This window comes from Melanaphis sacchari, unplaced genomic scaffold (genome assembly GCF_002803265.2).
Source record: "Melanaphis sacchari strain LSU unplaced genomic scaffold, SCAv2.0 Contig132_pilon_pilon, whole genome shotgun sequence".
Taxonomy (NCBI): domain Eukaryota; kingdom Metazoa; phylum Arthropoda; class Insecta; order Hemiptera; family Aphididae; genus Melanaphis; species Melanaphis sacchari.
In genome coordinates this window covers 331,661-357,268 of record NW_020270545.1, presented here as the reverse complement: position 1 = coordinate 357,268, position 25,608 = coordinate 331,661, and the positions used below count along the sequence as shown (strand labels likewise).

Here is a 25,608-nt window from a genome sequence, read left to right as displayed (position 1 = left end):
GTTGATAGACATTAAATAATGTATTTTTATTTAATATAGAGGTATATAAGTACCTATATTAGATTATTATTATTATTATTATTATTTGCACGTATTTACGATTTGTATCCACGTCAAAATGCTTCGGAAAATAAAAACCACCTCACAAGATTTGAACTCTACGAAATTGGTTAGTGTTCAAAGTCTTTCAATCTTTTTGGCAAAACCTTTTACTCTACATACACTAATGCTGGGTGTTCATAAATATATAATAGGTGTATATTCTAATATCACATACCAACCACATGGTCTATTTTCCCATTCAATGTTTTATAAAATATAATTGTTTTGATGTAATAGCATAACCACGATACGGAATTTCATAAAATTTAATATTTTAGATTAGTTTAAAAAATTTTCACTCTACCGATTTGGACGAATGGGTATCGAGCGGCTGCGTTGTCCGTTGGCGCGTTCATTTGATCAATTTTTACTGAAAAAATGTAATACAGTTTAGTGAACAGTACTAAAGTTGTATATTATAATTTAAAATATTAAACACAAATCTCTTGGTAAAACCAAGATTGCGATGACAATAAAAAAAATATGAATATATTTATTACTAATAATCTTTACACGAATTAAAATTCATACCTCGTAATCCGACTTGGTATAAATTTTGACCATTTTGAGCGAATATTTAAATGCCATTTTAGTATATAATTTACGTTTTGACATATTTCACATACCCTACCTACCTGAACATATTTTTATATTATATTTTTTGTAATATTTACAATTGAGTTTATAAAGACGCTTAAAAAAATATATAATAGGGGATCTGGTTAAAAAAAATTAAAATTATATAATTTAATTAAATAATATGATTGATTTTTTTTAAAAGATGTGTCTCAAAAAAAATAAATAGTTAAAAAAATCACACCTTGCCTACTCCATCACATCGTGAAAAATACTCTATATACTATAGGATAATTCATTTCTTCTTTTACCATCCATTTTTCTGTTTTAGATCCGTTGTACTTATGTATAGTAATTGTATTATATAAATTAAGCCTGTTGCAGTTTCTCTGGACGAGGGATCAAATAGTGAATGGTGAATTTACCCTTTCGTTACCACCACCAAGCATTTTTGTGTCAGAAGCTCGAAAAACGAGTCACTATGTGTAAGCGGAAACAGTGAGTCACACAGAGAAGGTTTATCCCTTTAAAGGATCAAAATCCATCCACCTAACCTTTCAATTGCTTTCCTTCTTGAAATTTATTTCTATAAAATAAACTTCTCCTTTAGTATCAGTAGTACGTAATTTCCGGAAAATGATTATTAGTACAACTCTATTAATTAAAAAATCTTATGTATAGTAGGTACTAAGCCCAGGGCATTGTAGTGTTACGACGACTATGCGTGAAACATAGCAGTGACGGTATCTTTGTTAATAATAGTAATAATAATTACTTCCTATACAATCACTCAAATATAAATTAAGTTATGCATAAAAAATTACAGGGATTTGACGAAATAGCTTAACAAGCTGAAATGTTTTCAGAATTTTATCGCCGTTTAAGAACAATGCAATCAAAACAATTAACGTTTATTATGTATTATATTGTATCGAAATAAAAATCAAATTATAGAGGCATTATAGAGGAAAGATGAAAAAAAAAAATTAAATAGCACGTTTTACACATTTCGACTAAGACTATTGAAAATATTATGATGCTATGGTGAGTAAAATCATTTGGCTTGTTTAACATTTTATTTGAGTTGACATAAATACTTAACGAAATAAATATATTTTGTTAAAAAAAAGAAAAAAAAAAGTAAAATTAATTTACAGAATAATGAAATGTTTCATTTTCATTGTTTTTAATAAATCTTGTGTACATTTTTTCTTTGTTTAATGAAAAAAATATCATCCCTTATACGTAGTACATAACAAACCGTTTGTACAATTTTAATATCCACGCGTAATATAATACAAAGGAACCTACTACGTCTTTGCATACGATGGAAATGCTTTAAAAACCGTTTCGAATGTTTGCAGAAAAAACGCATACAGTTTAATACATTTTGAACTGTGAATATTATTTGTTAAGCAATGTCATATTATACATAATATTTGAGTTGATGGATTTTCAATTTCTCCCGTCTGTCCATATTAATATTATATAACATTATATTCTATTTCTTTTTTTTTTATGCATATTAATCGTATGTGGATGATATACTGGAGTTGTTATAATGATATCCTTTGTTGATATATTTTATTCGTAGAGACTTTGTAACCGAAAACTATATAATAGTATCATATTATTACTTTATATAATTTTTATTAAATTTTGAATTTATTATTTTATACTTTTTCATGTTTACGTGTCCTTCAGATATTTACGTTTGTCTTTAGAATAAATGTAATACATTTTTAAAAGTATTTCGAAAAATCAAATTATAAACGAGTAGTTATTTTAGATAGGCTTTTGAAATAGTTTTGAGTTCGGGTATAAGTATTTAAAGTTTAGACGAGCAGAGTCACATAAGGGTACTCAGAAAAATATTGGTCTACTCCGCTCATTAAAACTTTAAATACTTTTAACCAGTACTTGAAACCGCTTAAAATATTTAAGATTTTATTTTTGAGAATGTTTTTTATTTTTTTAAATTTATTTGATTTTGGTTTAGGTTTCGAGATCAGTTTTCGAAATTGTTAGGTTTTAGTTTAGATAATATAGACAGTAATTTAAGTTAATACATTTAAGATAGATATTTTTATAGTATTGAACGCCTATAAATAATTATTAGTAATACACCAGGATTTTTTATTGTAAATTTAAATATAATATTATAGACGTGTGAAAATATTGATTTTACTTTAATATATACAATAAAAAATACTCTTTTTAGTTCAAGTTTTATACATTACTAAACAATTATATTAAAAATGGCATAACAACCAAATAACTCTGTGTATTCAAATTCAAAAATTGTATTTAATTAGTAAGAAAAATAATTAAGATTTTATCTTTACTTACAATCATTTTTCATCACTCTTAACGTTCAAATAGGAATTATATTTATATGCTATACTAGAAATGTCTAATAATAATTAATTTTTTTTTTTATTTCTCCTATAATATTTATGAAATTGGTATTGTGTTATTGTTATAGTAGGTCCTTCAATTTAAATAAAATATTCAAACTTATTAAAATTATAAATAAAAATAATTTGAATGATTGTCACTTCTTCACTATGTCAACTTTGCTATTTTACACTTTTTTAATAATATTTTTACACACGAATAAATGAATAATGCTTAATAAATTCTAATTGCCTAACCTAGCATACGTTAACATTTTATTACTGTGAAGACAATAATTTTCAAAAGTAAAAAGTAATTACTAACTTTATAATATGTTATGTTTAAGTTTAAGTTTTTAAATTACACAATAGCTACCTAACTTAATCTAACCTGTTTATAGTTCAAAAGTCGTAATGAAATCAGAAATATCATTAATACTCGTGTTTATACCATCAAGTCGAAATATAATACTGTAGTAGTTTATACAGTACGTATATTATACTATATGGCATTAACCAACGGAAATAGTTAACATGTAGTAGTAGTTATATGAAAAAAAAATCAGTTACTCCGTTAATTTTGAATTGGATTAAATATTATTTTGTGTGATATTCGTGTTTTTGAAGGTATACCGGATGTCATTGATTTTTAAGATTTTATTTATTTATTTTCGAAAAACATACTCAATAATGAATTCATATACAGTAATATAAACAAAATAAATCATAAAACAAATTTTATGCTTATTTTGCTTGCACTTTAAAAATTAAAACATATTAAAAAATACAAAACTAACTTAAGATTACTGATAGAGAAAAATCTTGATGATATATTTATGTATTATTATTATTATTATTATTATTATTTTTTAACTATTTAAAAAAAAAAATAATAAAAGCAACGTATTTTTGCGTAATGTATATTATCATTACCATAGTACTAGATAAGTTTGCTCGTTTTGTTCAAATAATAATACAGAACGACAAACGAACAAAGTGATTAAAATAAAAAGAAGTCGATGTCATTGTATTATATTTTATTGATTATTTTTTATCTAAAATGCATTAAAAACGGATTTACTATATTGTTTTGAACTGTATACCTGGAAACAATTCGAAATCAAACTGAATTTAACATGATTGAAAAATTTTAATTAAAAATAATAATTGTAAACGTGCTTATTATATTATTTTAATATGAACTCGTATATTACATTATTATAAGAACAGCAGAAGTGTAAGTGGAGGATTTTTTTAATTTATCCAAACTTAAGAGCAAGATACAAAAAAATGATTAACTAAAAATTATTGTGAATATATTCTAAATACATATATTTGAGATGTTAAAATAAAAACACAATTTTTTCTAAGTACTATTTGAGTAATATTGATCAGTTAATATTTTTAATGAATATCTTTTTGTTTTTTATAGGCATAATTATTAATGGAAAATATTAAATTAATTTATCCTTTCGTATTTATGTTAACAAATGCACCCAGTACCAATTACTCTTCATCAAGCTCCAAATTCTGCCAATTTTAACAGGTATATTACGTTATTATTATAAATAACTGCTTAACTAAAGATCATACCGTGGCCAGCTCGTATAATATATAAAATTATAAAATTTTACTTGGTTAACGCAACTTCTGTTGATGATTATTTTTTAATCGCACGTTAAAAAATCTTATTTATATATTCATGGCCAAGTGTATAGCTGTTTAATTATGTGTAGGGTGAATTAAATAAGAATACTTTGTGCTTTTGTCAAAATTTCTCATAATTTAAAAATATGTAATTTCATCAAATACCGTATTACTTATATACATTTTATATAAAATAAAACTCGAACATCGAAATCCAAGGAAGATCACGAATTCTATTTACAGTGAGAACACCATATTTTAACTCCATCATAACTCGAATTTCGTTTTTTATATTCCTTGGGTTTTCATTTAAAGAAGTTCAAAACTGTTTATTCTGATTGTGTCATTGATGGTTGGCGAGATGTCTTTATAGCAGCATTCTTAAAATGTCATCAGGGTCACGATGAAAAAGTAGTACACTGATATTCGGCATGAGTTAAAAGTGGGTTGGACGGAGAAGAGTGATATAAGTAAGTTAATTATTTTCAGTAGATTCATTACAATAAAATTATGTCATAATATTAAGAATCATATAGAGGATATTTTGCTCATAACTGATAAAATACAGATGTACCTTATTGATGTGTGTTTAAAACAATAAACAAATTATATGTAGACTTCTTGAAACAATTTTAAATAACTGCGTGAAATGTAAACTCAATTTAAATTTTAAAATATAATAAAAGAATAATTATTAAAATGGTCATGAATAATTAGTTTTCGTCCTAAAGGATATAAGTTATTATCCTTTTTTTTTTTAAAGAGTTAAGTATAAAAAAATGTATTAAATAGTACTTTGATCAGTGTGTGATAAAAAAAAAAAGTTATCGTAAAAATGATACGACAAAACGATTCAGAAACAAAATACAATTTGTCAATAATATAAAATGCTATTTTGAATTTTTGAATTTAAAAAAGGTTATTTGAAATACGACTATTCAAAACGTATTACAATCTTAGTAAACCTACCTCATATTACATCTCATCTCTCCGAGCATCAATCATAATAATTAGAGCATAAAATTATTATTATTATATAATACGTATGATACAGGTGTTATCATCGTGGCGGCGGACCTCCATGTGATGTGATATAACGTGGATAATTATAATTGTGTAAGCATGTGAACTAATTGGACGGGAGACCGTTGTTTTTGGGAGCTACACATGTTAAATCCCTACAGGATTTTCTGCGTTATCATATAGATGCCGTCGGGCGCTGTTGTTGTTGTTGGCTGCTTGTTAGTGTTGTTGTCGTTTTATAGTTCCCGCGAGTGTGCATTATCGCGACCACGAAATAACGACCAACAGATACAGTTATTTACAATACACACACACACACCTTTATATCATATACACATAATTATTATTGCTCGATTCCTACATTATATACGCAATATTATCGCGAAAAAATAAATTAAAACGAATACGCGTCTATAACGACCATGCGAGTCGTACGTGCAGTACAGTTGTAGTGGCTGTAGTATTTACAATAATAATGTCATATTTCTTACATACAGAGTGGTTCAGAGAAACGATTTAGTTTAAAACTGAGATTAAAGAATGAGATTTTTTTTATTTGTGTAAGTTAAGTTAGTCATAATATTTTACAAATTTGTCATATTTAAAAGTGATCTCTCTCTCTCTTTTTTTTTTTTTTAATCTGCATTGCTAAATGTTTTCAAATTTCATTGGATACAACATTGCTTTATGCATTATATTAGGTAGAAAGTTATCAATTTGTTTGTTGATCCGTCTTTTTATAGATTTGGAATATGCTTGTGAAACAAATACGCCATAGAAAATAAAAAAATTACAAATGATTTAATCTAAGGATTTCAAGATGTCCAATGAATGAAAGAATCAGCAAACGTCCAACTGATTGCATTGATGATACTCGAAGAGAATTTGAGGTTACTCCATCCCGTTGAAATTAGATATTTTCAATATTAATTGTCAGTAAACCTTGTAATTTCATTCTCTTCTTGTAAAAATACATTCATACAATATCACTATAAAAAGATAAGATTTAGCAAAATACATGGTAATATTTACCATGAATCTCGTCTAAACTGGAAAAACTATGATCGTCAGCAAAAAAGCCCAAATTAAATGAAAGATGCAAAAAACTTAAAACCTCAATCCAAATTATCTACCATAAACAAATGAACAATTATTATCTATTATAAAACCGATTTGGGCATTGTATTGTGCTAATGTTTTACTACTTAGTAAATCTAAGATTGATGTAACACAACGTTGTTAAAACATCGCGTTTTGGACTATCATTGCAGCCTACTAGTTATTTACTGTAATATTATGTTGCTTACAATAGTAAAGAAAATCTAAAGTTTCGCTCGTAAACACAGAACAAGGCTAGATCATCACGTCAATCCATTTGACATCCAATTACTAGATAAATTTAAGGACATCAGACTTCTTAAGCGTTTGAAACCAAACGACTTAGCTTCAGAATTTATATAAAGGACAGGAGTCACGCTTCATTAGAAGAGCGCTTTCATCCTCGTGCATTGTACATATTATTTATATCTTATATTATGTAAAATATATTCGTTTAACATGATTATTAACATTTTTAGGTCGTTAAAATAATAAAGCCAAGGACATTAAAATATATATATATATATGCTGTATTATATTATAGCTATGTTTTATTTAAATAATGAACTTTTAACCAAAATTTAAATGATTTAAAATTTAAAATGAGTAAAAAAAAATGTGAATAGTTCTAAAATCAATCATCTAATATATTATTTTTTGGATTTTGTAAAGAATTAAAAAAAAATTGAATGGCTGGTTTCGAAAATATTATGCGCCATAATATGATTAAGATGATGTATAGGTACTGTTATAAACTGTATTATAAATGTCCGGAATATATCGTGTTGATAACTGATAAAAATATTATGACGCGTGATGATTTATATGCATACAATATTTTTCGCATTCTTGGAGAACCGTTTAAATTGTATCAGTTTTCACGGAAACTTATACATCAACAAATATGAAACTATATCGAGGATGTCTCTCATAATATTATAAAGGTATGTTTACTTTGTACCAATTTACTTCGATGTTGAAAGATATTATCGTCTAAACGAATTATTAGGATAAGTGTTTAAATAATTTGGAGTAAGTGTTAAATAAAATGTGGTTACACGCAGAGGGCATGTATTTTTTTTTTTAAATGTAATTCTATACAAATACTTTAAACTTTAAGCTATATTCTTCATTTTATGGTAAAAAGATATGAAAAAATTTATTTTTCCAAGCAGATAAAAATATCCTTACTATTGAACTAATGGATCACATTCGATTTTTGTCAACTCTTTTGCAAGGTGAACAGAAATGGCTATGCTCTAGATGGAATATTTTATTTTGTTCCTTATTAAAATTTTCATCTTTAGATTTTCTAATTGTCTATTATTGAAGAAATTAAGTTAAAGCAGCTAAGATTCTGAAAGGTTTGTAAAGCAAAAAAAAAAAAAAAATATCTGCTATTTATTAGTAAAATAATACTATTTAACTACTATTTAATTATATTGTTATCTAAAATTTATGATATATGAATTCAATATGGTTTATGAGTTTATAAGTTTATAGACTGTATGACAATATAATAAAGTAATTAATTATTATTGACCTAAAAAATACTTGCATAGGGTTTGTATGAAACTGTAAACGGTTCGTAGAACCATAGCAGGCAATTAAATTAAATTTTATACAATCCGAAATATTACTATGTAAAACGAATTCAAATTGTCATATAGTTTCTTTTTCTAGTGAAATATTTGAAATATTACAATAAATTGCGCACAGTTATTCGAGTTTAGCTGTCTATTCGGTGTAGTTTTCGAGGTTTTATTTTACACAATATTTAGATTTTTCCTAACTCACTTATTGAACCAAAAGAAAATGATCACATATAACATTTTTACATTACTACATCAAATGGAACGGATCTAATACTACGTTATACTACCCTTCCGTGTTTAGGATATCATGTTTAATATAATAATAGCATGGTATCTATTAAGTAATATATCTATACATACTATACTATTGGTTTAATGGGATATACAGAGCAGGCGTTGCGATGAGCTATACGAGAAGAACTCGTCTCCGAAGTTTTAAGGGGTGATGAGTTAAGATCCCTAGGTGGTAAAGTGATATGATATGGGGAGATATATTTGGAAATCGCTAACCGTTGATACACGCACTCAAGGATGCACGGTAAGGGAGGGTGGGTGCGTGATAGAGTACCCATACTGAAAACTGTTATAAGTTTACCACGTCACAACAGCATGACGGATAATGTGTAAGCTGACAAATTGATGTCCCCAACATTCAATAATATTTAGGAACATGATAATATATAAATACTGTAGTTTTATTACGCTTGTAGAAGTGTTATCGTGTAATATACGACAATAATATTATGTCATACGACATACACCTGTAATATTATACAATATAAACGACGGGTAGCATGTACGTCACGACTCGTGACACAACGACGGGAGGGTCGTTAATGAATTAAAACCTGAGGTAAAATGGTTTTGTGTTTTTATACTTAAATTTGTTCCATATGTCATACATACATACATACATACATACACACACGCATACACTTTTTACGTCGTCATTTTGCATAGGTCAAACAATCGCGTAGTATATTTAGAGTCGTATATTTTGGGTTTATAGTTATTTGTTTTAGTATACATTTCCCCTCAAGCTTATAAATTCCGTATTGGTAGCCCAGCCTGTATAAATTGTTATCGCGTCGTGCGTGCGGATTAATTGATACGCTAGTCCTTGTAGTACTTATAGGATATATGAGAAAACAAAAAAAAAATCACACGTATGAAAAATTTACCAATAATATTTAATATAATTCTTAGGTACATAGATTATAGATAAGTAAACTTTTATGAAATTTATAGTTGCACCGAATATCTTATCGTTTTTGTCTCCACAGATAATACTAATTTTCTATTATTATTTTTGAAATATGATTATTCACAGTATTTTTAACTCTGTAAGTATAAATAAAAATTTTATATTTAAATCTTATATATTTTTGTATATGACACGTAATAGATATATTAAAATTATTTTTTTCATGTTCATTAATAATATACAATCTAAAATTGTTGATAGAAATTAATCCTTAAATCTTAGTTATTTATCCTTGAATAATGCATTTATTCAAATTTCAATTTTATTAATTTTTATTATAATTGTTAATATAGTAACTACTATAAAATTCTTACATTTTCAAACTATTTAAGAAGCGAAGTGTGATTATGGTGAAACAAATACTTTTATCAAATAAGGACTACTCTTTTTAAGTAAGTATTATAATTTGTTATGTAAGTAGATGATTTTTTTCAAAATATTTATATATCTAAACCAAAATTATAATGAGTAGCTTCTAAGCTATTCAATTTTATATTCTGAAAATAATATTATATAGTAATACTTTGTTCATAAAATATAAAATATAATATGTAATATTTATTATACATAGAATAATTTTACGAATTATAAAATGTTAAAATATTAATATAAATTGATAATGTTGTCTAAAATTTAAAAATTATAAAATTTGATTTAGATTAATGTATAGTTCAAAATAAAATTAAATGATTTTAACACTATGCGAGGCGAATAACTATTTTGTATATCATATAAGTGTATGCTGTAAAAAAAAAATAAATAAAAATATATTAGAATTATTGAAAAATAACTAAATATTAAAATATTTTAATACAAGATGGATGTCAGCTGTATGGACTGCAAAATGTGTTATTAAATTATATACTAAATTGTATGTTTCGATTCTATGGTAATAAAATGTTTCAGGATTAAGTGTCTTGAAATATCATATTAGCTAAGCTCTTTAAATCTGACTAAAAATATGGTACCTATTGAAAAAACGCATAAAAAATAAAAATAAATAATTAACCATCTAAAGAATATATTATTATGATAATAATATTATATTTTTTCAGTAATAATTACTTTATTATATTCTTAAGCGCTCATTATACAACAGTCGGTTTGTGTTTAAAATAGTTAGTGATAATCCGTATAAAGACATTAAAATTTGTGGATCAGTGACCTCCTCGCTGTACCACCAGTGATAATATCATTGCGCGAATGACTTTACACTTTTAAGACTACGGTGAACTACATTTTTATTATTATTTTTTCTTTTCCGGTTTTAGTTGAATTACTAACTTACATTGGTGACCCTCACCATATAGTACTACAGATATACAAGTATATTATACGCGTAGTATATGGACGGGTGGGTGAGTACAAACACGGTCAGATACTCCGTTTAAGCGAATTCATCGTTTAATCGTCTCATGGTGCGTGTAATCGGGAAAGATACGAGTTGATTAAAAAAACCTAATAAAAAATCATCGAAAATATCGCATTAAAGGAAACGTTTCGCTTGACCGGACGTAGAACGTAGATGAACTTCGACGACACGAAACCAACTACCATCGCAGAAATCGTAATAAATTATATATAAAAAAAAAAATTAAAAGCTTATTTTATGTTTTTTATGAAAGTATACGGTTTTTATTTGTTTATATTATTTTATATTGAGTCATTAATTGTTAAATAAAAGTAAAATAACGAAACAACAAACTGTAAATAGATAAATTAATATTAATCTCAGGTGGAGTAGAGTAATACAGCTAATATATAATATTATCTATTATTACAGAAATCATATATTTTGTGAAAATTAAATCAGAATTGCAGGAAATACAACGATGGTTTTAATCGCATGCGTATTATAGCACGCATGTTCATTGTCCGTGGTATATAATATTATAACATTCTACATATTGTTCACTTACTTAACCGTATATATATATATACATATATATATAAGATATTATCAAGTATTTTATTTTAATAATTGTGTAATGACAAACCATTGAACAGTAATCCAAAATTATTTAATATCTATTTGCTGAAAAACAAATATATTTATTTTTAGCTAATTAATTTACAAAGAAAAGATTTTTCTTTGCTATAGTTAAACTATATCATATGCATCTAATTTAATTAATTACAGTTCATTATAAACTAATGTTAACACGATGTATTTTAGTATTTAACATGTTTAAAAATGTTTATTAATATTTACTTACTGTACGCTTTATTAAAAAAAATTAAATTTAAATAAGTATAATAGTAGAAAGTACTTATCTTAGGTTATTATTATATCATAAGATTAAATAAGTATTGAATTATGTTTTGAAATATTAAAAGTTATTAATTAAATTAAATTAAAAAAATACCTAGTTTTAGCTTAAAATTGTGTTTATAAATAATTATGGTATGCCATTTTGTGCGACTAATTTAGTTTTGTTATTAGAGTAATAGGAAAATCGTAATAACTATACATATTTTACATTCTAAATTATTTATTTATTATTATTATTATTATTTTGAATATACAAATAAATGATTCAAAACTGATTCGATTTAATTATTTATTGATTTAAAATATGACATAGAATATTATAATACACCAAAGCTGTTATTTATTTTTTTTTCATTTCTTCTAATTACTAATTTTATAAGAAACTATAAAAATATTTTGATGTAGATTTACTACTGCAAAGTAGAATCACGAAAAAAAAAAATAATGAACATCATCATTTTAATAACAAAAAAAAAACTTAATTTTACTCAAAATCTAATATGTTTTTTAAAGGTAGTCATAATAAAGCTAATTTAGTTAATTATGTTATTTAATTTTCAGAGATATTAATTTTGTCCGCTAAAATTCATACTGTTTCACCATGCATCATATTAGCATCAACATGACATTTTTTTTAGACCGGTTTTGTATAAATCTGTTCATGCAAGTTGAACAAAAGTCAAAAAAACATTTTTGAGACTGCAATCACATTTCGATTTTGTTTGTCCGATAATCTTACGAAAGCAAATGTCTTTTGAGAAAATATATTTAAATTATAACTCTATAAAACAATAATATGTATATTATGCGGAAGAATCAGGTATCTTTAGATATTAGGGACATTATACTTTGACACCATAAACAAGATAACCATATATTACTACATTTTGCAATAAAACGTCATATTCACCAAACTAAAATATGTAAGTAGAATAAATCAATTTAAAATTTTAAAAATGGTTAAGTTATTTATGGTTAAAAATTTGAAAATTTATAATGCAAAAAAAAAAAAATACAGAATGTTAACGATATTTTTTTGTGATAATAATTGAAAAATAATTTTGTATATAACACAATAACAAAATGTGTACAGTTACAACTATGTGTTAATTAAATATTTGTGGTTCATAAACTCAGTTCTCATAAACATCTGTATAAAATTAAATATTTTAAGGAATATGTATGTATTTCTAGCTTTAAATAAAATATAACGTTATTAAGTTATTAAATTATAAAAGTCGATTTTGTTTCACTTCATTTTTTTAAAGTATGACAAAACTGTTTAATCTATATTACCTCATTATTTTATTATATTAGTTTATTCATTATATTATTTTTAATGATGTAAAGCTCGTTTAGGCTTATTACAAGACACATACACTTCAAATTAATGAATAATATTCAATTAGTTCACAAAATATATTTAGAATAATATTATAACTTTTAAGTTGCAAGATTATGTTAAATGTCAAAAACACAAATAAGTACAATAATCAAACAAAAAGTGTAAATAAAACCTAACTTACGTAAAATAAGCGATATTAATGGCAAAATGCTTTTGAAAGTAACATAAGTATGTCAACAACTAAAGTTTGGAAATAATAGCAACATTAAAAACCAATACTGTAACTTTTTTTTAAAGTTTTATTGATTGCAATGTAATAATACTGTAACACCTCGTAATAATAACAAACGGATTAATGCACTTTTTGTTAAAATTTATTAATATCCTCCTATGACCCTATCGGTATATTATGTCATATTTTGTTTATAAATTTAATTTAGGGATCCTCATCTAAACGAAACATGAACATTAACCAATTTTATGAGATAACGTAACATTCATCATTTAATAAATTCCAAAATATCATTCCGTGACAAACTTTAATTTCACAAAAGAATCATAAGGCTAGTTTAGTTTTATAGAATCGTAATCCTGGAACTTTTCCAAACCCTTTAATATAAGGACATTAATAAAATATGCTGCTTGCTACATATAAAACGTTTTGCCTGATTTAACGAGTAAACGTAAAAATAACTACTGAACTAACCCAAACCTTTATAAAAGTTTTCCCAAAAAATTAAAATATATAATATACTCCAATCATGAACTTATTTATTTTTTATACTCTCAAAGATACAACAGGCTATTTAAAACTTAAAGTGTATAAATTCATTAAATAATTACCACTAATTGGTGAGTCTTTTATAATTTATTTGTCTGTTCATTTATCAAATAAACTAGTTTTTTATATATTTTTGGTAAACAGGTACATATTATAATAATTAATAGTTGTCTTGTTATTATACTTAAAAAATAAAAAAAAATAATGAATTTATTTTTAGTTATAAGTAACGAGATAAAATCAAAAGAAATTTAAAAACAAGTTGTTTCAATATTTAAAATAAAATATTATGAAGGACTCTGTGGGCAATTGTATATCAATTGGATAATGAATAAATCCTTCATAAATGTTCTTCATCTTAATTACAGCAAAAATATCCTAAATTACTAACCAATCCTGTTTCACGACACACAAACTATTAATTTTATAACGTGGATTGCTGTCTTTTTATGATACGAATAAAATTTACTTTCAGAAGGTAAATGGGACTTCCAATGGGTGAGTAGTGGTTGGTAACTTTCAGTGAATGTATTTGAAAAAATTTAACGAACTGATAGTATTATGTTATATGCATACGTCATTTACAGTCAGTGCTTTTATGCAATCAACTATCGGTGTTGCATGCAGTACATAACATATTAACGTTTTTACAATAATGTATTTAAATTTACCTATATATATATATATTATAATATTATTATATATAGTGTATCAATATACTATTATATGATTAAATACAGACGTATTATAGAAATCAATCGTTCTCATTGATGAAATCATTAATACATTTCATGTCACAACATTAAAAACGTGTCGAAACCGTTGTGTGGTATGTTTATTACATAATATGTTCTAATAGATATACATTATAAACTTTAAAATATTTTTTTTATTTGTCGTTAAATTTTAATTACAGTTAATAATTGTATAATTAAATTTACATCTATCTAATAAAAACATTTAAAAACAAATTCTAATCACGTTCAAAAGAGGAATTTAATTCAGTTCGTTACTGAAATACATAATTACGTTTAATATTATATTATACCAAATTATAATATTAAACGCTCGTATACTGTTTGGTAATAATTACTATTATTTGAATGTCAAAGTAAGATGCTTTAAACGTTATCCAAACGTACATTATAATATACTAATGTATACAATTTATAAAAGCCAACGAGCTGTTTTTTACATTACAATGTATCGTAAGTAATGTATGATAAAAAAAAAAAAAAATAATCATATTGCAAATAACAACATATGCATTCGTGACTAAAAAAATGTTCCGTTAGCTTTAAAGTGAGTTTTTTAAAAATGTATACTCAGACAGGCGATGAAAAATATCGGTTTTGTATTGAGAAAATGAGATTTGTTGATGTAAATCTCACTTTTTTGAAAAATTAAATAAAATAACGATAGTTTTTATATTATTATTATTTTACACATGTGTTTTCATATACTTAAGTATGTAGAACGCATATTGTGTTTTGCATACTTATATATATATATTTTTTTTATATGTATCTGTGCAATAATTATTAATACAAAACCAATGCTGTTTACATTTCAGTTATACAATCCCTGAGATAAAATACCAGCAAATACGCGAATACCTATATTGATTGTTTTAAACAATGTTTTTTGATTATTAAATAATCTGTATAATAACCTTCTTCAAATAATCTTTTTAAAATCCATATTTTCAGTTAAATTTCAAACACCACGGACAAAGAATAAGCAAGTAACATTTAATGTATTTTAACATTTAAGTATAGTAATTGGATAAATAATTGTCGGTTTATGGCGAACTGTATTTAAGGTCCACAGTTGACATAATATATGTAGTATCTAAACGTAATATATATTCTTTTAACAAACGATAAAAAAAACAATCAAATGAAAATATACTCAATGTTTATTTAATCTTTTTATGAATTACATACGACAAAGGAGCATTAATTAATTTCCTTATCGCATATGTTTTTGAAATTGTTTAATAAACTAATCTAAATTTTCTGTCGTCATATTATGTGTATGTTTTAAATTGTAATTACGTGTATCTGTTTATTTTCATTATTATAAATGTATGTATACCTACTTGAAATGGAATCTCATTTTAAATCTTAGGTAATACTTTAGATAAGTAAAACTAGTTGCAACTGGTATGATTTTTATTCATTGAGTGTTATTTCAAAACATTATAAAAGTAACTATAGTATAATGTATTTTTCTAAATCTTTTTTAACGAAATGAAAAACATAAAATGGATAAACATACGTTAAAAACCGAATGGCTTATATGCTTAAGCACATTTATTCGTTTAACTCTGCTAAAAGTTGTGAATCGGATAGTTTTAATTGTTTTTCGGCTCGTTCAGCTTGCGCGTATCTTTGACTGTTTCGTGTGTTTCGCGAAACAACAAAAATGTTATTGTTTCGTAAGAACAATAAAATACATAATAAGAAATAATCAAGTGACTTATAGAAATTGCACCGCATGCTGAAGTCGGAATAGTGTGTTCCGCTGCCGGTGTAGATATAATCTTAAAGTTAAATGAACAACAAAATAGTGAGACTTGTTTTTCACTCTAATATCTAGACAAAAATAAACAACCATTTTATTCGTAGAGTTTAATAGTAATCTATTATTGCTATTGTTATTTTAAATATACAACTATTCTGTCTATTTTTTTCATATTAAATATCTTAAAGAATGTAATTAACATTTATAATATTTTATTGTAACTATATTATATTTTACTGCATATTTGATGACCTATTCGGCGATTTAATCAATATTACTGTACGAGTAAATAATATGTTATATTTTTACTACACACGTTTCCAATAAAACAATGGTTAATATAATGCGTACCTTAGTTAAAAAAAAATAATGTCTGAAGTGGATAATTACTTAGTTACTATATCGATAATGAGTGGTGTGTTATGAAAACTATTTATTTGAGCTGCTCACAAATGATTTCACGATCAAAACAAAACAATTCAAAATTTAGGCTGAGTAGATATCGCAACAATCTTATCTCTTGTTTAATTTATTTCTGTCTAAAGACAGAGTCATATTATAAAGTTACTTATTTTATTAGTGGTAATATTAATATTTAGTAATTTTAATAAATTACCAGTCAATAATGACAATGATCATTTTTTCCCCAAGTTAAAAACAATATTTCCAAGGAATTTTAAATAATATCTAACTGTATTAGGTAAATATTAATTTATTATAAATTTAATAATATTATTTGTTATATTTTAATATGAAACCAACAATGTGATGATACATAGTGCATATTTGTTTTTTTTAATTTTGATAAAAATAGACATGTTTTGACATTATAATAGAAAATATACATGTTTATCATTCTTTTTTAATTATCTATTTAATTATATTATCATTATACGAATGAATTATAAAATATAAATATTATCAAAATATGTATGTTATGATGATGATGAACTTGGCGATCATTTTATTTTTCATAATATATTCGTAATATACAACCAGGAAATACTGACAATAAGGTATTAAGTTATTTTTATTTCCTTAGATGTCTAGTCTCTAATTATATTAACTATGTAATTATTTTAAATAATATATTAATTAAAATTGTACCTCTTAAATAAGTATATACACGAATAATAAATTGGTTACACGAAAAACAATAACGTTTTATTTACAAAGATTTTTCCAGCCATTTCTTATGCTTTGTGAGGCGATGGTCGTAATAGGAACATAATATAATATATATATATGTGTGTATGTGTATGTGTGTGTGTATGTGTGTTAAATACTGCTTTTATATATATGTTGAACACGCATAATTGGTACTTATATAGGTATAAATGTGCGCTCACTGTGAAGTTTCACATTGTAAAAATGTTTACCTAAGTTAATACACACGGTAATTGTCGGTTGAAACACTCTCTCACACGATGTAAAATTAAAGTTGTATTTTCTTATCTAATAGTTATAAATTATTTTCGCTTTTATATTTTCTGGTGGTTTGTTTTGTTTAAAATAATTGTGGTTCAGACATTTTCATTAGATTTTTCCAAATTGTAGCACAATTACTGCACATGTTATACTGTCAAATAATAAAATTGGAATTGTGGAGTAACCACGTATAATAACATCTTAATATTTAGACAAATACAAAACAACAAGGATTTTTATGCGACTGACTTTCAAGTCAAAATAATCTTAATTTGGTACACAAAAAATTCGAATAATGTCTACTAAATAGGAACTTGTATAGAACAAATAAAATATATTTTAATAAACGATTGATAAAATAAATAAATAAAAATAATGATAATAATGAGCTACATTTGAAATGAATATAAATGCTATGTGTATTTATACGACGATTTATCATTGATTGAATTAAATCTCAGAAGACAAATGATCACTATTTCACTCTCCGGGCAATCACTGTTTCAGAAACGAAGAGAATGCTTCAGTTTTTATTATTTTTATTGTTCAGTAAAATAAGTTAGATAAACTTTGCTTTCTCATTTATTACATTACTTCTTTAATCTGGAATTTAACTTTCATTTTCAGCACGCGTTTGTGTTAAACCGATAAGGAAATTCGTAGCATAATCATTTATAATATTAATTTATTTTTTTCAATTATTCCTTAACTCATGGATGCTATTGATTTGATACCTTGGGATTATTAATCGGTTGGAGAACTACCAACACATTGGTTTTACGTTTCGTTTCATTAACAAATGAATTCACGTGATTTATTGGATTAAACATTATTGTATATAACTGTCATAATTTACAAATGGTAATATTTTATCAAGAATCATGTTTGTAAACGCGGTTTAGTAGATATTTTATTAAAAAATACCTAAATAATATAATAATCACGACGACGTTTTAATTAAGTAACATATGTGTTCTATTAAGATTTAGATTCTTATTATTTTTTTATTAAAACAAAATAAGAAGAACTCTGGCCCATGTAGCCATTCTCTACAATTTGTATACACTTATGTGTGGGTAAACTTAATCCTTAGATAGTAATGAGTAAACGGCAGAAAACATTATCGTTATCATGTCAATTGGGTGAATTAAACAAAAAAAGCAAAAAAAGAAAAACATGACAACACGATATCAGTCACAACTTAATAAACAAGTATCTACACACGTCACAGTCACTTGAGACGACTATAATTCGTGTGTTGATTTTAGAAAATTGTTGTCGAGTCCTTATGACGCACTAACCTGTGTCTTCGGAAATTCGATGTTTGATAACTGCATATTTTTTGTACGTTATTAGCTATTACTGCGTATATTTATGTGTATACTGTAGAAGTATTTTGTTAAGAAATAGGCAGCAATGAAAAGTTGCAGTGATAATAATATTCCTATTTTCAGTACTAAATCGGGTGAAAATTGATATATAAAGATTTCATAGAAGAAATAAATAAAGTATTACGTATTAATTATAATATAGGCCTTTGTTGTATGAAAGTAATTCTCATATGTAATATTAAGTACACAATTTGTACACTATTTACAGTTAAAATATTCTCAGTAAAAAAGTTACGAATTATTTATTAATTAATATTTCATAAAATCGTTATTATCAGTGTAATAACCATATTAAAAATTTCTGAAATTAAAAAATTTAACAATACGCTATAAACTTAAAAAAAATCATAATTATATAAATCGATTTAAATTAATTAAAATCTATAAAAATCATCTATGATAATCACGTAAATTCACAATACTGATATTAAATTATGTATTTCAGAATATTCTAAATACCGTTTCACTTTGTGAATTAAGTTATTTATACTATGTAAACGTTACACTTATTCCAATTCATGGTTCAAGTATAAATTATTTATTGAAACATTCTATGATCTATCTTGCTTTTTAGCTCTTAAGTATAATATTAGAGAATCTAAATTTAAATTAAGCTCAATTTTGAAATTTTTATCTATATAAAAATTAAAGTATCATGTTTTTAATTTTTTATTTTAAAAAATAAAAGACACAAAGAGGATATTTTTTTTTTAAATTCATAAAAAAAAAAAAGATAAAATTTTATTATTATAATTATTATAACTAATTTAAAATTAATCATTATTATTTGTTATGCTGAAATGGACTAACGTTTAAATAAATAAAATAAATAAATAATTTTGTAAATACTCGTCAAAAAAAAATATTATTTTTGTAGGCTAAAGTTAGTAATTATTATATTATAGTTATTATATTTATCTTAAAAGTTATATTAAACCATCATACCATTACAAAATAATATAAAATAGTAACCATAATGTTGAAGTTAGTATCAATAGTCTTATGCTCAAATTTAATATACATTTAATTTTTAATTTTTCAAACATTAGATGTTTTCTACAGCCAGTTTATATGATATTATATTTTCCCTAAAAATATAGTTAAAATATTTTCCAAATAGATTTTAATGATATTAAGACAAATTCACTTTTATAAAGATAAAACATATGAAGAACTTAATATCTATTTGTATTTTTTGAAATAAAGAAATTAAAACTAATTGTTTAGTAATTTTCAGAATAAATAATTTTTGCAAATTTTAAAAATTGCATTTATTCAATTAAAATATTTTAAAAAGATTACTAACAGGAAAATATTCATTGTGTTTAATAATTAATCGTTAGAATTAATTAAAATGCATGTATACTTTTAAATTCTTTAACGAATTAATGTTTTGTGTTTCGCGTATATCATCGCATAAATCTCCCGTCATGGTTTTTGAACTTAACCGTACGTGAGTCTGATTGTGCCTAAGTAACGCCCCATTTTTATATAATTAAAAATTCAAGTCTCGGTGCTTTAATTTGACAAAATCTTATTTGTATTTCGGTAACCAATTATGACGCACGCCGCTAAAACCGACTTGGTATTCATAAGTCACGCGATATTTATTTTATAACACATAACTTGCCCCAATCGACACGCTATAATTTACTCGTTAAGTATATTATATTATGCAAAATGGTTCATTCGTCCGATTAATGCGATTTTAAAAATATATACTTAAATTAAATAATATTAAATTTATTATATTATCATTTATACGAAATTTGTATTGACGTCGTAATATAATATTATTATACGGTGTGTGCATGTTTGGTACAATTATATATATAGTAAGCGCGCTCTGTAGTTTATTGCTAACATATGATACGCAACGGTAATTAGGCTAAACTTACTTAAGTGCGAACGTCGATGAAATACAACACTTTGATAATTTTAGTAATTAAGAAACTGGATAGCGGCTTAAAATATAAGTCGGTTACTTATAATCCGTCGAACCCAATATATATATATATATATATAATATGCCACTCATACAAATATGTATGCACGACGGATTAATGAAGACGATATCAGCCCAGTCCGTACTCTTCTTTACGCACGGATAGTTCGATACTCACCGAAAACTTGAAAAACTTTTGTAATTATTATTCTCGGTCAATGGTATCTGTACAAGCAATATCGAAAACCTGATCTGCAGGTTACGCACATTATATTTATTACACAGTTTGAATAAAGCTAGTAAAAAACCACAGGAAACTTGTTCCTTTGAACATCCGGTCTTAAGTTCCCATCTCCAGACACAAAAAATTTGATTAACATTAAATATATATGACACATTAACGTGTAATACAATTTTCTTATTTAAGTTTTAATATACAAAGACAACCATGCTAGGTTATAATATAAACCGTCTTCAAAGACTGTACAAAATTGTCTTTATTAATTTAACCTAACGCTGGCGAAGTACTGGAAGATAATATTATGGTTTACAATTTATAATATTTTAATACGCTTTCATAACGTTTGGCGGATAGCCCTAAAAACATTGAATAATGATCCAAATTATTGGTTAATTACGAGACAATAACGTTTGGTTTTCGAACGATTATGTTATATTAAGCTATTATTATCTAGTTAAGGTAGGCAGAACTGAAGAAAATTATACACTTCCCTAAAATAAATATTGCCTTAAGTTAATTTAACCTTTGTACTGTGAATTAGTGTTTAACAATACGAATATTGTTAAAACAATATAACTATGATTTTTGTACATGGACGTTTCAATACAAGTATTCTTTGTTTTATAATAAATGTGAATGTTATTCAAACACCAAAATTATTTTACATTTCAATAGAAAATCAGTTAAAACCATTTACACGATAAAACAAAATGTTCATTACAAAAAGATTACAAAATAAATTGTATAATATCAACTAATAGTTTAGTGGCTAATAATGCCGCTCAATTATCAAAAAATACAAATTTATTCGGAGATTAAATATACTTATATTATAACAAAAATAGAAGAATTTTAATATATATATATATATATATATTAATGGAATGGGTGAATGATTAATACAAACTAACAAATAAGGAAGTAAAAATAAAAATGAAATCCTATTTCTTTCAACGATAATTTAATTTTCAGCGATAATCTTACTAGATATGCAATGTTTACGAATATTACTACTTCTCATGTACCAATTGTTAATTAGCATTTAAACACTGAGAGTAATGTATGTGGTCGTTTAACAGGTAAATTAAATTTTTTATAAGAGTAAATGAGATACACACGCGATAAGAATACAAATATTATAAACCACGGATTTTGTAAATGAAGAGGAAGCTATATTGTATGAAAACGATATATCGTGTAATTTTGGTAGCTTGTTCGTAAAACGGAGTCTAACAAAAAAATATTAGATATTTTCTATACCATTTAGTTCACTACCTATTATACAATATCAATTTATAATAGAATTTATATAATAATAGTTAACCAATATTTTGTGAATAATCAGACATTGAGTTTATTTTGAATCACCTTTATTAACAATTTATTATCGATTTTATGTTTTGATAATATATTTATGTCCCACATTTTATATTTGTGTGTATAGTTGGTACATTCCGTTATGAATTACAACACTATTTATGGGTTTAAATTATTTAAAAATAATATTTTCTAAAATATGTATATTAAATTATCAACAATTAAAACCTTGCAAATCAACTTTTTATTAATATTTTTGGTAATATTTTTGCTTAGAATGAAAATATCAAAAGCTATAAAATATTTTGTTTCAATGTCATATTTTAATTAAAAAAAAAAAAAAAAAAAAAAACTGAGAATAAGCGTTATGAACATAATTTTTCCAACGACCTAGAATATTAACTAAGGAAATTAATAAACTTTAAGATATACTTTTCTTGGGTTTTAGCTTTTAAATATTTTTTTTTAGATATTTTTATTTTTAGTAAAATAAATAGGGTGAACCTTTTATGGACAAATTAATAATAATAAACGTATTATAGTATTCGTATAACTCGTATTAGTGTATTATCAATTCAAAGAGTTATGATAAATTATAATTAATTTAATGGATAGATCTTTAGTCACAATAATACATTTTACAAATAATAGCTATATTTTCGGGATATATTTGGTTGAATATACGAATAACATCAATAACTTAATGATTTTGGAAAAATGTGGAGCAAGCAAAAAATAAAATATGTGTATAATATTTTTATATTTATAGAATATTATAATGTTATAAAAAAAAATATTAATAAAAATTGTATTTTAAGAATGTTAAAATATTAACAGATTTACCTGTGAAAAATATTTCAGATGATGAAAAAATTAAAGCGTGTAACTGAGGGAGGCCGCTTGCAGGCCCATCGTCATTTGGCCTGTGCATTAAGGATGACAATAAAGTTAAAGCTCAGTAGGTACTTTGTTATTTATAAGAGATATCGAGAAACCTTACACGCCATTATCAAACGAGAGGTACAAGTTGGTTCAATTATTCACTCTGATAGATGGGTATTGGGTAACGTAGTAACGTATAACGGATTTTCTCAAAGTGGATATATCCATGAAGTACTACAGTGAACCACTAAAACAATTTTGTTGATCCAACTTCTAATGCGAAGACCCAAAAGATTGAAATCTTGTAGCCACCACTTAATTTAGAAATGATGAAACAACTGTTTAGAATTTACTTCCAAAATATTATATTATTATCTAGTATAATATAAAATATATAAATATGAATGATTTTATTATATTCTGTAAAAATGTATTTATAGATACCTTATAGAACTATTATATAGGTGTATGCCTTTAATGTTTTAAAGGGAATAAAACGATTAAAGATATTATCTATTTTTTTTTACTTATATTATCCATTATTTTTTAATTATATCATAGATACTATCATTTTATATGTATATATTTTTTTACGTGTATACACCTACAACGGTAATACAATTTCAAGTTTATAATTTTCTAATTTGTTTCAGTCTTTGTATAATAAGTTGATTTAATTTTATAACTAATTTTTGTCTAATACTCATATCAGTGTTTTTATTGAAGATACTTAAAGATGTTGATATATACGAGTAAGTACATAATATGTGTATTTATATTACATTTTAATAGAACGCAGATTAAAAGACAAAACTATTTGTTTTACAAACTGTCGTATATGTAGACAGTCATTAATATTATTTTATAAAATGTATATAGAAGTATATTTTTGATTAGTAAGTATTTAAAGTAGGTCGAACCAATGAAGCAAGATGTACTGAGATGGCATATTTTTTACCATCTAAGACCATCACACGCGCAGGCACAAAGAGGCCGGTCATTTTAGTGTGTGGGTGTTTATATTACGCGTGTGTGCTACTATCGTGGCATAAAATATCAATTTATACATATTTTGCATAACAGTTTGTTTCATGGTAAAAATATTTTCAACAACTATATTTTGTGTTAAACTGCTGATAATTGTTGAACGTCCTTACATTTTTAAGTTCTTACAGCGCTGTAACTGTAGCCGAGATATGCATATTATATGGTAATAAGTTTTGAAGATACATACCTTAAATGATAAAAGTATACCATTGTATCTCATTATAAGGAGGCAGTGCCAGTTAAATTAAATTTTGGATACGTCCATTGCTTTAAAGCGTATAAGGGTAAGACGTTTAAAGTGTTAACACGTATTCACTCGTGTGAGTGATACAACAAAACAAATTTTGTGTTAGAAATATAAAGTAGATACAATATAATAATATAATTTTGTTATTATTTTGAATTATTTTCATAACAATTTAAATAATTTTAAGCATTGATTGTGAAGATAAAAACGAAATAATAATAATAATATATCAATGGGGTAAACAGTAGGAAGCACTAAACAAGTGTTTTCATTGACAGACTTAAATTAAATTTACTAATTCAGTAATTTCTTTTAAAAAAATGAAAAATATTTAAAAACGTTTATATTACTTTGAAATAAACACGAGCCTATGTTCAGCATCGTTTTTACGTACAGTACAATTTATTATCACGACCATTATTTATAGTAAATGACGAGGCACATTTCGAATTTTTAACCAAGGATAATTCTTTGATTTTTATATT

The 25,608-nt window shown here is 24.8% G+C and overlaps 1 protein-coding gene across 3 annotated transcripts in view; it reads right to left on the bottom strand.

Annotated features, from left to right (window-relative positions):
- The window catches only part of LOC112591365 (calcium/calmodulin-dependent 3',5'-cyclic nucleotide phosphodiesterase 1A-like), a 350,746-nt gene that overhangs the window by 129,948 nt on the left and 195,190 nt on the right, over positions 1–25,608 (bottom strand). The window contains exon 2 of one of the 3 annotated variants that reach the window (XM_025335164.1): positions 407–472. The exons of the other annotated variants lie outside the window; for them this stretch is intronic. Within the exon in view, the coding sequence (XP_025190949.1) occupies positions 407–472 (66 nt within the window). The remainder of the gene's footprint in view (positions 1–406; positions 473–25,608) is intronic. 3 annotated transcript variants of the gene reach the window in all.